General features: G+C 52.2%; 1 protein-coding gene across 1 annotated transcript in view; it reads right to left on the minus strand.

Annotated features, from left to right (window-relative positions):
* Positions 1–15,019, minus strand: part of NUMBL (NUMB like endocytic adaptor protein) — a 24,784-nt gene extending 9,765 nt beyond the window's left edge. The window contains 6 exon segments of the mRNA XM_029924293.1: positions 7,742–7,882; positions 9,059–9,133; positions 9,221–9,295; positions 10,196–10,335; positions 11,322–11,406; positions 14,944–15,019. Coding sequence (XP_029780153.1) covers positions 7,742–7,882; positions 9,059–9,133; positions 9,221–9,295; positions 10,196–10,335; positions 11,322–11,406; positions 14,944–14,967 — 540 coding nt within the window. The 5' untranslated portion in view covers positions 14,968–15,019.
* Positions 15,020–15,025: the final 6 nt, after the last annotated feature.

Below are 15,025 nucleotides of genomic sequence, written 5' to 3' on the forward strand. Positions count from 1 at the left end.
GTGAAAGAAAGTCAGAGTGGCCATTCCTAGAGGGTGGGGGTGGGGCTTTTACTTCAAAAGAGAATGAGCTGTCGGGGGTGGGGGTGGGGGCTCCTGGGGAGGGGGTTTGGTCACTTAAGCATATGACTTTGGCTCAGATCATGATCTCCATGAGTTCCAGTCTCACTTTAGGCTCTGTGCTGACAGCTCAGAGCCTAGAATCTGCTTTGGATTCTGTATGTGTGTCTCTCTCTACCCCTCACTGGCTCATACTCTTGTCTCTCTCATTGTCTCTCTCAAAAATAAACACATTGAAAAAAAATTAAGGGGCGCTTGGGTGGCTCAATTGGTTAAACATCTGACTTTGGCTCAGGTCATGATCTCACAGTTTGTGAGTTTGAGCCCCACGTCAGGCTCTGTGCTCATAGCTCAGAGCCTACAGCCTGCTTCAGATTCTGTGCCGTCCCTCTCCCTGTTCCTCTCATGCTCATGCTCTCTTTCTGTCTCTCGAAAATAAATAAACATAAAATTTTTTTTTAATTACAAAAAAAGGAGCTGGAAACAAATGAATTCTACTTAATGGCATGCATGCTGCAGTGTCTGGGGGAAGTATTCTGAGGTCTGAAGTTTGAAATGCATCCAACATGAGATGGAGAGATAAGACAATGGTTAAGCATCCAACTCTTGGTCTTGGTTTATGTCATGATCTCAGTTTTGTGAGTTCGAGCCCCACAGTGGGCTCTGTGCTGGCAGTGTGGAGCCTGCTTGGGATTCTATCTCTTTCCCCCTCTTTCTCTCAGCCCCTCCACTGCTTGTGCCCTCTCTATCTCTCTCAAAATAAATAAACTTAAAGTTTAATTCTTGGGGCGCCTGGGTGGCTCAGTCGGTTAAGTGTCCAAGCTTCGGCTCAGGTCATGATCTCACGGTTCATGAATTCGAGCCCCATGTTGGGCTCTGTGCTGACAGCTAGCTCAGAGCCTGGAACCTGCTTCAGATTCTGTATTTCCTGCTCTCTCTCCTCTGCTCGCTCTGTCTCTGTCTCTCAAAAAAAAATTTTTTTTACATAACCCTTAAAAAAAAGTCTAATTCTTAAAAAACGAAACAAAACAAAACAACTCGTGTTTCCTGAATACATACTTACACTAATGCCGGCTTCCTATTTTACAACTGTGTGTTCTCAAGAAAACCACTTTACCTCTCACTGCCCAGGCCCCCTCGTCTATAAAATGTGGGCCCCAACAGCACTCACTTAACAGAGTTGTTGCAAGAATTTCGTGAACTAATATACACAAGGAGGCAAACAGCACTGGAAGCTGGCATGAGAGCCTGGCACGGGGGAACACCACATAAGTGTCACTTTAAATCCGTCCCCCCCTTTGTTGGAATCCTGAAAATCATGCCAGGAGGTAGACATGCTTACAAGCCTGTTTTATAGATGAAGACGCTGATCCTTAATCAAAGCACCTGTTATAAGTGAGGGGCAGAGCTGGGATTCTCATGAGATCAACCTAGCTTCTGTTTCCCAACCAATAGGCTCAGCCACCTTTGAAAGATAAACCTCAAAATACTAGCAAGCTGAACTCATCAGCATAGTAAGCAGGTTACACGCCAAGATCGAGTGCGATTTATGCCAGGAATGCAAGGTTGGTTCAACATATGAAAACCAGTCAATGTAATACAGCACATTAACGGAAAGAGGGGGAAAAAGCCACACAATCATCTCCATTAATGGGGGAAAAGCATTTGACAAAATCTGGCATCCTTTCGTGATAAAAAAAAAAAGTTCGACAAACTTGGAATAGAAGGGAACTTTCTCAATCTGATAAATGATATTTAGGAAAAACTCACAGCTAACATCATACTAGTGGTGAAAGAGTGAAAGCTTTCCTGTAAGAACAGGAACAAAACGAGGGTGCCCATTTTCATCACTTCTATTCAGTGTTGTGCCAGAAGTTTGAGCCAGAGTAATTAGACAAAAAAAAGAAATGAAGGCATCTAAATTGGAAAGGGAGAAGTAACATCATCTCTACTTGCAGATGACATATCTTATATATAGGAAATCCTAAAGAATCCACAAAGGAACTATGAGTGGTAATAAATAAATCTGACAAACTTGTAGGATATAAGATCAACACACAAAAATCAGTTATATTTATACATGCTAGCAGTGAACAAGCCAAAAATGAAGCTACAACAATACCATTTACAATAGCATCTAAAACAATAAGATGGCTCAGAATAAATTTAACCAAGGAAGTGAAAGACATGTGTGCTGAAAACTATCAAACATTACTGAAAGAAATTAAAGAAGACCTAAATAAAGGGAAATACATCCTATGTTCATGGATATAGGAACTTAATATTGTTAACATACCGCTATTTCGAAAGTGGTTTATGTATTCAGTGCAATCCCCATCAAAATCCCAACAGACTGTTGCAGAAATAAGAAAAGCTGTTCTTGCAGAAATTGCAAAGCTGATCCTAAAATTCATACGGAATTGCAAAGGACCCAGAATTGCAGCCAAAAGAATTTTGAAAAGGAACAAAATAAAAGAACTCACACTTTCTGACTTAGAACAATACTCCAAAGTACTATTTTAAAGTAATCAAAATAATGTGATACCACCATAAGGATAAACATATAGATCAATAAAATAGAACTGAGAGCCCAGATATTGACCCACACATTTATGGTCAATTGATTTTCAGTAGGGGTACCAAGACTATTCAAAGGACAAAGAATAGTCCTGTTAACAAATGGTGCTGGGGGGCGCCTGGGTGGCTCAGTCGCTTAAGCCTCCAACTTTGGCTCGGGTCAGATCTCACATTCGTGGGTTCGAGCCCTGTGTTGGGCTCTGTGCTGACAGCTCAGAGCCTGGAGCCTGCTTCCGGTTCTGTGTCTCCTTCTCTCTCTGCCCCTCCCCCTCTCATGTTCTGTCTCTCTCTGTATCAAAAATAAATAAAACATTAAAAAATTAAAAAAAAAATGGTGTTGGGACAAACGGCTTTTCACATGGAAAAAAATTAAAGTTGGGCCCCCACCTCACACTGGTTATAAAAGTTAACTCAAAATGGGTCAAAGGCCTAAATGTATTACATTTAGCTAAAACTATAAAACTCTTAGCATAAAACACGGAGTAGATCTTCATGACCTTAGATTTGGCAATGGATTCTTATGGCACCAAACAGACAAACAACAAAAGAAAATATAGATAAACTGAATTCATAAAAACTAAAAACAATTTAGGGCACCTGGGTGGCCTAAATTAGTAGTTAAGCCTCTGACTTCAGCTCAGGTCATGTTCTTACAGTTCATGAGTTCGAGCCCCGATTTGGGTGAGCCCTGCTTCTCTCTCTCCTGCCTTCCTCTGACCCTCATGGGATTCTCTCTTTCTCTCTGCCCCTTGCTCACTTGCATCTGTGCTCTCTCTCAAAAAACAATTTTTTAAAAACAATCTGTACATTAAAGGACACTACCAAGAAAGTAAAAAGACAACCCTCAGAATGGATGGAAAGTTTTGCAAACCATAGAACTGATAAGAATCTACTACCCAGAATACATAAATTTCTTACAAGTCAACAAGAAAAAGACAAACAGGTAAAAAAACGGGTAAAGGATCTGAATAGACGTTTCTCCAAAGAAGACAAATAAGTGGCCAATAAACACATAAAAAGAGTCTCAACATCATTAGTCAGTAGGGAAATGCAAATCAAACCCACAATGAGATGCCACTTCACACCCTCTCAGGGTGGCTATGATTCAAAAAAAAAGGAATATAATAAGTGTTGGCTAGGATGTGGAGAAACCAGAACCCTTGTACATTGCTTAGCGGGGATGTGAACTGATGCAGTCATCGTGGAAAACAACGTGGCGAATTCTTCAGCAAGTTAAACACAGCTTTACTCTATGATCTAGCAATCCAGCTTCCAGATATAGACCCCAAATAATTAAGAACAGCTACTCAAACAAATACTTGCACACCAATGTCCACAGAAGCATTATTCACAGTATCTAAAAGGTAGAGAACCTAAGGTCCACCAACAGATGAAGAGAGCAACCAAAGGTAGTAGAACCGTACAATGGAATATTATTCAGCCATAAAAAAGAAGAGAGTATGGACACAGGCTGCAGATGAACCTTGACACCATTCTGCTAAGTAAAAGAAGCCGGGCACAAAAGACCACAGACCGTATGATTCAATCTGCAAGAACTATCTAGAAGAGGTAACTGCAGAGAGAAATAAGCAGACTAGAGATTGCCAGGCTTGGGGAGGTGGGTGTGGAGAACAGGGAGTGACTGCTTAATGAGTATAAAGTCCCTTTTAGGAGAAGGGCGCCTGGGAGGATTAGTCAGCTCAGGGTCCGACTCAGGTCATGAGCTCATGGCTTGTGGGTTTGAGCCCCACATTGGGCTCCATGCTGACAGTGCAAATGCTGCTTGGGATTCTCTCTCTCCCCCTCTCTCTCTGCCCCTCCTTGGCTTGTTCTCTCTCTCAAAATTAATAAACACTTAAAAAAAGGAGCAATGAGGGGTGCCTGAGTGGCTCAGTTGGTTAGGTGTCTGACTCTTGATTTCAGCTCACGTCCTGATCTCATGGATCACTGAGTTTGAGCCCCGCATCAGGCTCTGTGCTGACAGCATGGAGTCTGCTTGGGATTCTCTGTCTCCTTTTCTCTCTGCCCCTCCCTGCTTTCTCTCTCTCTCTCTCAAAAATAAACAAACATTAAAAAATTTTTACTTTTATTTATTTTTGAGAGACAGAGACAGACAGTGCCCAAGTGGGGGAGGAGCAGAGAAAGAGACACAGAATCTGAAGCAGCCTCCAGGCTCTGAGCTGTCAGCACAGAGCCTAACGTGGGGCTTGAACCCACAGACCATGAGATCATGAACTGAGCCGAAGTCGGACGCCTAACTGACTGAGCCACCCCGGCGCCCCTAAAATAATGAACTTTAGGTGAACTGCACCTTACAAACTAAAGCATCACTTTGGGGAATCCTGGAAGTTCTATTGCTTAATGCTTAAAATCTGAGGCTCACAAGGGGAAAGCGATTGCAGATAAGATCACGCTCTTTACTCACGGGAGAAGGTCTTGTTCCTTTCTTGCTTGGTTTCTCACCCTCAAGTATGTGTCTTCTTTTTTAAAGTTTATTTATTTATTTTGAGATAGAGAGAGCACACAAGCAGGGGAGGGGCAGAGAGGAGAGAATCCCAAGCAGGCTCTGAACTGTCAGTGCAGAGCCGGACGTGAGGCTCAAACTCATGAACCGTGAGATCATGACCTGAGCCGAAACCAAGAGTGAAACAACTAACTGACTGAGCCACCCCATGCGCCCCACGTACTTGTCAAGTGATAGCGACTGTCCCTAGTTACTGAACATTTGTTTTGGGACCCTGTTTAGCACTCTGTGTGTGACCATAACACAGGCTTCCCCAACACAGTTGTCAGCAGCCACTGCTATTATCTCCATTTTATGGAGGAGAAAACGGAGTCCCAAGAGGAAAGTCACTTGTGTCTAACATACCGTGGCTAGGTGGTACGACACTGAATCCACACTAACCACGTGGCAGCGTGTTTTCCAAAAATAGCCACAAGTTCCTGGCAACCACAGGCTCTTCCAGAATTATGTCACTCTCCCACGTCTGGGTTGTCCTCCTTCACCTGGGGAGACCTCTGTGACTGCCTGGACAAACAGTATCGCAGAAGCAATGCCGTGTGATTGCCAGGACCAAGTCCACACAGGCCACACTGCTTCCTCCCGGCATGAACTCGGGCTCTCTCTCTCTCTCTCTCTCTCTCCTTTGACTCACTTGGGAGCCTTGAGCCACCATGTAAGAAGTCAGCTCTCCCAAAGCCTCCATGCTTGGCGACCCCTTCTGGAGAGGTCCTGGGACTACATGAAGAGCGGGAGATGTCCGGCCAATCTCCTGGCCCCACCCAGCTGAGCCCTGTCCAGATCTCTGACCTACAAAGCTCCTGAGAGATAATAAATGATTGCCACTAATGTTGGAGCAATTTGTTACGCAGCTGCAGGTAACTGTTACAACTGGTACGCTATGCTCAGGAAACAGCAGTTGCTATGGGCTCTGGGCTTCCAGTATCTCCACGCTAGCCCCCCACCCCCTGCCCCGGCCGGCCGTAATCAGCACTGACTCATCAATCCTGATAGGCTCAAATGTGTCTTTCCCCCCCAGTTCTGAGGTCTGGAATTGTGCGTATGAGTGATGGAGTTGGGTGTACTGACTAGTTTTGGGGGGTGCAGAGTTCCTGAGGTGGCGATTTCTGAAATACGAAGGAATCCTTGCAGGGGATACTGTTAGAATCCAAGAGGGATGCATGTTGTTTTACTTGCCCACTACCCATTCCTCTTGCTTTGGAAAACAGCACCCCGGGTTCCCTTTGGGGAGCTCCTCTCCAATGCCAGGTGGGAGGCTGTGTGCTCCAGCCTCCCCTGACCAAGGGGAGGGCAGTGCCCCCTGCTAGGCCAATTCCATGCCCTCTTGTTGGGGTTTTAACCCAGGACATCGGGGGCAGGATTCATTTCTGCACCAGTGTCCCCTGGTGTTCTGTCCCCAGGCTGCCCCGTCCCCTGGCCTTTCTGATGCTTAGCACTCTGATTGCCCTTCGATTCTGTGAGATGCCTCTCACCGCACCTTCCTGGATTTTCCGTTAGCCAGATTAGCTTCTGTTGCCAGCTCCCGAAAAACACTGGCTAATGTGGGGAGCTGAGACTGCCTTCCTACCAAGTTGGGTGGGGTCTGAGGTCAGGGTCGAGGGGACAGAACAGACTCAAGACTATTTTCCACCATTTTTTTTTGCAGCAAGGGATGTCCATGTGGCCGAAATCTGGCCAATGGGATGTAATTGTTCCGTGGCTCCCCAAAAGGAGAGGGCATGCCCCTCTGCATGCCTCCCTCCTTCATGTGGCTGGAATGAAGATGTGAAGGCTGGAGCGTGTGCACTCATTTTGGATCATGGAGGGGAGGCCGCATTCCCCTGCAGCGACAAGATAAAGAAGGCACGGCCCTTGATGAGCAGAGAGAAGCCACTCTGGTCCTGCACTGCCTGCCTCTTTCACATGAAACGGGAACAAACTTCTCTCTCACTGAAATGACTGGCCGCTGGAGTTTTCTGTCACAGCCTGAGGATCCTAACTGTGAGAATGTACTGCCGAAGACGGGCCGTTGGTGGCTTTCGTCAGATTCTCACGGGGGACCTTCGCCCCCTCAAATGTAGAGAGCCGCAAACACAATGAAGTAAGGCTGAAAGAAGTGGGGGGACCTGGGGGGTGCTGTTGAGAAGGGCCCCGGGGAGCCTGCTGGGGACAGGAAAGGCCCTGCAACCTGACCTGGTGGGGGGGCGGGTTACATAAGCAAGAACTGATGGAGCTGTGCCGGGACCACCTGTGCAGGTTACTGTCTGCGTATGACCCTCGTAAAAACGCAAAACAAGAGAAATATGAAGAACTGATAATGAGGACGATGGTAACCAATGTTTTCCTGAGCACTTCTGATGTGCCGGCCGTCATTCCGAATACTTGGTATTAACCCACGCGAGCCTCCCCATAATCCTCTAAGGAGCTGCGAGGACACGGGAATGGGGAGGGGAGGACAGGAAAGGAGAGGAGAGGAGAGGAGGGAAGGGGAGGGGAGGGGAGGGGTGGAGGGGAGGGGAGAGGAGAGTGACTGGCCTGACTCCACGGGAGACAAGCAAGAGTCAGCCTGGCTCCCCACCCCCACCCCCAGGCCTCAGTGATACTCACGGAGTCCTTGAGTGCCAGGAAACAGTGGCAGATCCAGCGGCGGGTGGTCCCGTCTCGGCAGATGTAGGAGAAAGCCTTGTCCAGGTTGCGGTCAGGGGCACAGAAGGAGACCTTTTCAATGGTCTGGTCTACCAGCAGGTCCTGGAAGGTGGCCGGAGAAACCAGGAGAGGAATTTGAACTACCTTTCACGTACTCATTCAGCTCTCCCCTTAGCGTCTGCTCCGTGTCCTGTCCTGCACCGGGTGGGGACCCCGCACCCACTGGAACAGCAGCGGGCTCTGCTCGCTTGCACAGGGTTCTGGGCTTAGTGCGGGAATCAGGCCCTTCACCAGAGAGAGGCACGGGCGAGGGGCCAGGGCCGGGGTGGGGGAGGCGCAGGGACCCGTGGTAGTCAGGCGGGGGTGCCTGACATAGCTTGGCAAGCAATCAGGCAAAGCTTCCAGGAGGAAGTGTTTTTTTTGTGTATTACTTGTTTTTGAGAGAGAGAGAGACAGACAGACAGACAGTACATGAGCGGGGGAAGTGCAGAGACAGAGGGAGACACAGAATCTGAAGCAGGCTTCAGGCTCCAAGCTGTCAGCATAGAGCTCAACGCGGGACTCGAACCCACGAACTGTGACATCACGACCTGCACCAAGGTAGGATGCCAACTGACTGAGCCACCCAGGCGTCCCAGGGGAAGTATTCACCAGGCATAAAGGCAGGGAACAGTCTTTCATGGTGGAGGAACTGCATGTGCAAAAGTATGCATCCCGTTTAGTCGTTAACCTGACTCTCGCCATGTGCTGCCGCCTCCTTGGGCGGTCTCTGGGCAGGGAAGTCAACGGTGAGCAAACAGAGGCTCCGGTCCAGGCCCCAGGATGCTCCCAGCTGGCCGGGCTCACGGATGATAAACGCAGGACAGCGAACATCTACCGATCTGAGCACCGATGCTGCCCCAGGCACGGCTTCACACAGCGCACATATACCTTCGCGCGTAGGGGCTGTGTTTGTCCACATTTTACAGATGAGGCATCAGAGGCACGGAGGGCTTGAACCTCACACTCTGGGTCACCCTGCAGATACGTGGGTGAGCGAGGATGCGAGCGAAGGTGGCCACTCCACACCCCTAAGGGGCCAACTCACAGATACCTGCAGACTCAGTCCTGAATTATGACCTTGAGGGGGGCCAACACGTTGCAGGAGCACATGGTCTAGAAGGTCTGGGAGGGAGGGACATCGTGGGGGTGGGTGGGAAGGTGTCCTAAGCCCCAATTCGAGCAGGGTGAGGAGAGAGGCTGCCTGGGGGCCCACTCCCACCCCCGCAGGCCTCCTACCTTGGTCTTGTCATCCACCACTCGGAGCCCATCGGCTGACACCCAAAGGACAGACTTCACGGACTTCCGGCCCATCTGGAGTGGGGGAGGAGGAGAAAAGGCCGGGTCAGGGCTGCCTCTTCTGGGGCGGCCCTGCCCCCTCCCGGCCCAGCCCTCGCTTACCGCCTTCAGCTTCTTCACAGCGTCTTCGCACACGTGCATCCCCCGGGACTCCTCCACCTCCACGTGGCCCAGGTACTTGGTGGGGAGGGGACAGGAGGACAGGAGAGCAGCACAGCCATCACTACCGCCTCGTGGCTCCCGAGCAGCCGCCATGTGTCACCCACTGTCCCCCGGCCCCTCACACGCATTAACTCACTCGCTCTGCGCCCCCACTCTGTGAAGTGGGCACTCTGTTCCCATCCCAGATATAATGCTGAGGCCAGCGGGTGGTACTGACTCTACTCCTGGGCCCTAACGCGTTACCCCCTTCCTTCTGGGGGCCTGTGTCTGCGACTCTCTGGGCCTCTCAGGCCAGTGCTGACACAGTGGGGTACGCTTACCCTAGCCCCCTGCCCCCTGGATGGGATGGCTCTATTTGGGTGCTCCCGATGACAGTAAGCTCGATGACATGCTGTCCACAGCACAACCTTCATTGGCTTCCTTCCCTCCCTAGCATTCCAGATGGACCCCCCCCCCACACTCCACGCCTGCTTCTGGGGGAAGGGAAAAGAAAACGGAGGGGTTATGACCATCGGCTGCCATCACCCAGTCAGGCAAGGGACTGAGCTGGGATTTGAACCCGAGTCCTGCCATCTCCCTCACAGAAGCACAGCATGCGTTGTAAAGAGTCATGATGGTCTGAACCAGAAGGTGCTTCACAGTCAAGGGCTGTGCAAATGCTACAGGCTGACATGACCTTCCAGTGCCTTTTGGAAGTGACTGTAAGCTCGCAGAGGATGGGGTGACTGGAGGAAGAATGTCCCCCAGCTCCCCAGGTAACACCTTCCTGGTACGAGAGATCCCAACTTTGAAGGGCCCAGGCTGTGGGGTTCTTTGGGGATGCGCCGTCTCTTGCATGCGGGCCAGGGCCTCAGCCACTCGCCCAGCACCCTGGGACCCGTTCGCACAGCCCCTGTGCACACCCCGCCCACTCACCCTGACTGGGAAGCTGCAAGTGCCCTTGCGCACCGCGTCCTCGTCCGCCTGCCACTGGTGGGGGCGCGACGCCTCAGGCACGTAGGCTGGTTTCCGCCGCCGCAGGCTCTGCCGTAACTTGTTCATGGTGCCCGCCCCTTCTGGTGACACAGGACGGGGCACGGGTCAAGGGCAGGGAGGGTCAGTAACATGGAATCTGGGCTACACGTTATAGGGGGTCCCTGGGTCAGAGGACATGGCATTCAGGAAACGTGCATCAGCAGCCGTCAGGGGCCCCCAGGGCAGGGGGCAAAGGGAGGCAGGGGGTGCCAGAGTCAGCAGTGGGGATTTGGAAGAAAAACATGGGGCAAAGGTGCACGGAGGTCTGGGATGGGGGTCAGGAGTCACAGATTTGAGCCTTCGGAAATTAGGGAGGGGGCAGTCGAAGAGGCATGGGGATCCAAACTCATGGGGAGTTGAAACATTGGAAGGCATGGGGGTTAGAAGGCATAGGGGTTGGGGGCCAGAAGGCCAGGAGTTTTAGGGGTAGGTCAGGGACTGAGATGATCAGAGGGCACAAGGACTGGGTGTTGCAGGGGTCCGATGTGGGGGATGCAGGAGGCTTGGGTTCGATGGGGGGGCACTGAAGAAGGTCCAGGGGGAGGTCCAGAACCCACACCAGAGGGTGTGGAGGCTGGGGGCTTATCTCTGTGCCTCTGAGATCTGCTCCTCTGACAACTGTGTCTAGTCTAAGGCAGGAGCCCGGGGGTGGGGTGCACCTGTGACCATCAGGGGAAGGGGCGCAGGTGGAGGCGGCCATAATGGAGGTGGGGACAGTCTTCACTGACGGATAAGGCGTACGGACTGTCCCAGGAGGAACATGAGGGAACAACCAAGATACAGCACTGCCAGCAGATGGGGACTGTGTGTGTGTATGTGTGTGCGCGCGTGTGCGCACACACACATAACTGGCATAGTCCTGAACTCTGTCTAGATCTAAGCATGCAGTGATTGTCTGTGAGTGTGCATTTCTGAAGGGTGAATGTATGGAAGGACGCAGGTCTGACAGTGTTTGTGAAAGTGTGTGTCCGGAAATGCTGTCTGGGAGGGGGTCTGGGTCTTGCCCTGGCCCCAGCTAGTCACTCACCTGGCTCCGTCCTGGAGGCTTCGGGGGGCCCCGGGGCCCCACACGGGGCTGGGGGCAAATACCGCTCAGGCCTCCTGGGTCCGCTCTGCCCAAGAAAGGGAGGAAAAGGTGAGAAACTGGCTTGGGTTGGGGCTCAAGTCCCAACCTCATCCCCTCTGGACTACAACCAACCCCCCTCTATCTCAGGCTCCTTGGTGACAGCCCTGGTTGTCATAGCAACCGTTACTTGGAAGATCAGCCACCTGGTAGCAAGGGCCTAGGAACGAGTAGGTGTGTCTCCAGGGGCACGTGTTGGGGATGTCCTGGCCTCAGGAGGTGCTCGGTACCCAAGGGGATGGTGCGAGGAGGGAATGGCCTTGACCTCCAGACACATGTCCAGCGACACGTAAACATGCAGTCTCATGCATGCATGCAGCTCGAATCTACAGTCGCCCCCGGCACCTGGTCACGGCTCTCCACGTGGGGTTACACACAGACACAACCACAGCCACACGCACTGCCTCACACAGACACACACATCAACAATTGCAGCCACTATACCCATCTGGTCAAAGATCCACGTTCACGGACACAGGACTAAGCCACATGCATCTCAAGTCACAGCCTGCCCAGGCGCCGCCACAAACGTCTGGTCCCATAAGCCACCAAATATGTGGTCCCTTCCATTTTCTTGGCCACATACAAAGAGCTGGGCCCAGGCGCACCCCCCCCCCCAGCAGGGCACACTCCCCATGACGGTTACGTCTCCAGAGGCCCCCACCCAAGGCACTCACATTGCAAACCCATGCACACAGAATCACACCAGTCCGAGGCCACCCATTAGCACCGAGGCACGCATAGGCACAACTGCTGTCACGTACGGCTCCACTGATGCACTTGACCTCTGGTCGTGGAATCACACAGACGCACTGACACACACGTGGCCACACACAGCCACACCTAATCACAGCTACGTGTGTTTAATCATCTATGGGCACATGGTTGCACATGGGTACCCAGCTGTGATGGAATCAGTCACACCAACACACTGTTTTGGAAACATGCTGTCACAGTCACACACACCCTGCCATAGGGGCACACATGCGGTCACAGGATGAGCCACGCTTACATGGATAGTCTTCCACACCAAATCACACCAGAAACACCGACGGCCATGGCCTCTGCATTCTACAGAAACAGGTATGCACACTCAAGACACGCATGTAACCAACCAGAGACAACCATCCCTAAGGATGGCCACACTCAGGGACAACCGGACAGTTGCTGGTTCAGAGTGACAGCCATGCACATTTCAGAAATGGCCATGAGGGCAAAGTCACACAGCATCAGTGTCCACATTACCCAGCCATGTGCCATGGTCTTGATACGGTCACCCAGCATCCCACACCTAGCGCCACCAGGTCCCCCCATCACAGAGAAACACCGTCTCTCTTCAGGCAAATCCACAAGTCACAGGGATAAGCATGGGGCCACATACAATCACAGACCCATACGGACGACACACAATACCTCACCCCTAGAGACATCGGCACACAATTTCTACTTCACACACCAAAAGCACATAGTGATGAAGAAACAGAACTCTGAAATGCGGTGACCCAGACATAGCATTTATAGCTGAGTTGACACAGAAGACACAGTCCCTGAGAGAGCCACGTCCATAGTCAGGACAGTCACCCAGTCACCAAATCATGCAGATTGAAACACAGGCGGTCCAGCACGTGCATGGGGACACACACACACACCAGACAGCCCCACAGGTATTGACGCACACACACTCCCCCAGACCATGACACAGACACGGGTACGTATATTCACCCGGGGTCCCGGAGGTCACACACGAACACAGAAGCCACCACCACACACATCATCCCCCCGTGAACACAGTTACCTGGTGCCACCACACAGACACACTGAGAGCTTGAGTGACACATGATGAAATAACCCTCTATTAATAGTCAGGATTCAGACCCCAACTCCAACATTTAACCCAAATCTCACACACACACACACACACACACACACACACACACACAACTATAAATGCACATAGTCACTTAGCACCGACAAACACACAGAGCCAGATGGAGTCGTTTATACTGCTCTTGTCACCTACACGGATGTGGCCCTGAGCACACAGCCACTGTCACAGTGGCCACGACCCAACCACACACAATGCGACTTCATGTACAATTACAGACACACACCCAGAGCTGTAGGGAGAGTCGTGTGTCATGCAGACATATGGGTGACCCACATATACAATCAGCTATGGATCCGACCACAGACATTCACGAGTCATCGGGAGAGCGGCACACGGACACAGAGTATAGACACAACTCCACCCACCGCTCGTCAGCCACACACAACTCGCCCACCCCCACGCCCAACACACACACTGTCACAATGCAGTTACAGCTACCAAAGCACACACCCAGGGTCACAAAAGATGTGGTCACAGACACAACCACACAGTCGCAACCATGCACACACACACACTCAAATGCTAAAAAGTAACAGGGCTCTGCACAAGGAGCAGCTGTCAGCCACACACAGCCACACAAATGCTGGGGTTACATACAGGCACAATCGCACACACTAGACACAACCACAAGCACAACACATAGACACACGGACAGGATTCCTCAGTCACCAGCTCCAGCACATGAGCGCGCGCATGCACACACACACACCACAGTACCACAAACACCGGGTCACACTCTTAGCCACCTCCCTGTCGCTTGCTTCCCCCCTTCCCCCCAGGTACCACACACAAAGCCGGCCGTCACCCATCAAACGCAGACGCTGCAGACAGACAGGGCTGTGCTGGGTCCCTGGGGAGCCGCCCCCCACCCCCAGCCTGAATCCTGAAGCCTTGGGGGCCATACCCGGGAGGGGGAGGCGGCGCATTGTCTGCAGGCGGGGCAACTCCCAGGCAGCTGGGCAGCCCCAGGGACCCTTGGCCAAGCCTTTGGGGGTTGCCTAAAATTTCCCCATTTTATTCAGGCTTGAGAGGGTGTGGAGTCCCAGGCACTGGGACCTTGTTTTGAGAAGGGGCTATTCCTGGGACGCCGCCCAAGGATTGGGGGCGATGCTGTGCCCAGGATGTCTCTGAGGCCTGGGTACAGACTGCCTGGAATGTCCCTAGGCCTTGGCTTGGTGGGGAAGCCGTTCCCAGGGACCCCATCCTCAAGACCTTGCCTAGAAGGTTGTTGTGCTCAGAGACCACCTCAGGGAGGGAGGGGTAGGGATTGCGTCTGGTCTGGAATGGCCTCCTGGAGGCCCTGGCTTGATGTGGGGGTTGTGTCCTGGACCCCATCCCCAAAACCTTGCCCAGGGAGTTGTATCTAGAATCTGTCCCCCTGTCCTTGATTTTTTTGAGGGGCAGGTCTATGCCCAAGATCCCTATCTCCAGGGCCTTGGCAAGAGAGGGCCTGTGCCCCAGACCCCGGTCTCTCAAGCTTTGGCTTGGTGGGGGCCTGTTCTGGACCCCCACCCAGGTCCACCCTCCCCAGTCGTGGCACCCTCTCTCCATCCGGGAGCCGCGGCCGCCTCCCACCCTCCGCCACATCAGCAGCGGCGCCGCCCCCCACCCGAGTCCCCCCTCTCCCGCCCTTCTCACGCTGGCCGCCGCGCTGCGGGACATCCAGGGCCCGGGCGCCCCCGCCTCCCGCGGCCCCGGCTGGGCCCGGATCCCCGAGCGC

Source organism: Suricata suricatta, chromosome 16 (genome assembly GCF_006229205.1).
Source record: "Suricata suricatta isolate VVHF042 chromosome 16, meerkat_22Aug2017_6uvM2_HiC, whole genome shotgun sequence".
Taxonomy (NCBI): Eukaryota; Metazoa; Chordata; class Mammalia; order Carnivora; family Herpestidae; genus Suricata; species Suricata suricatta.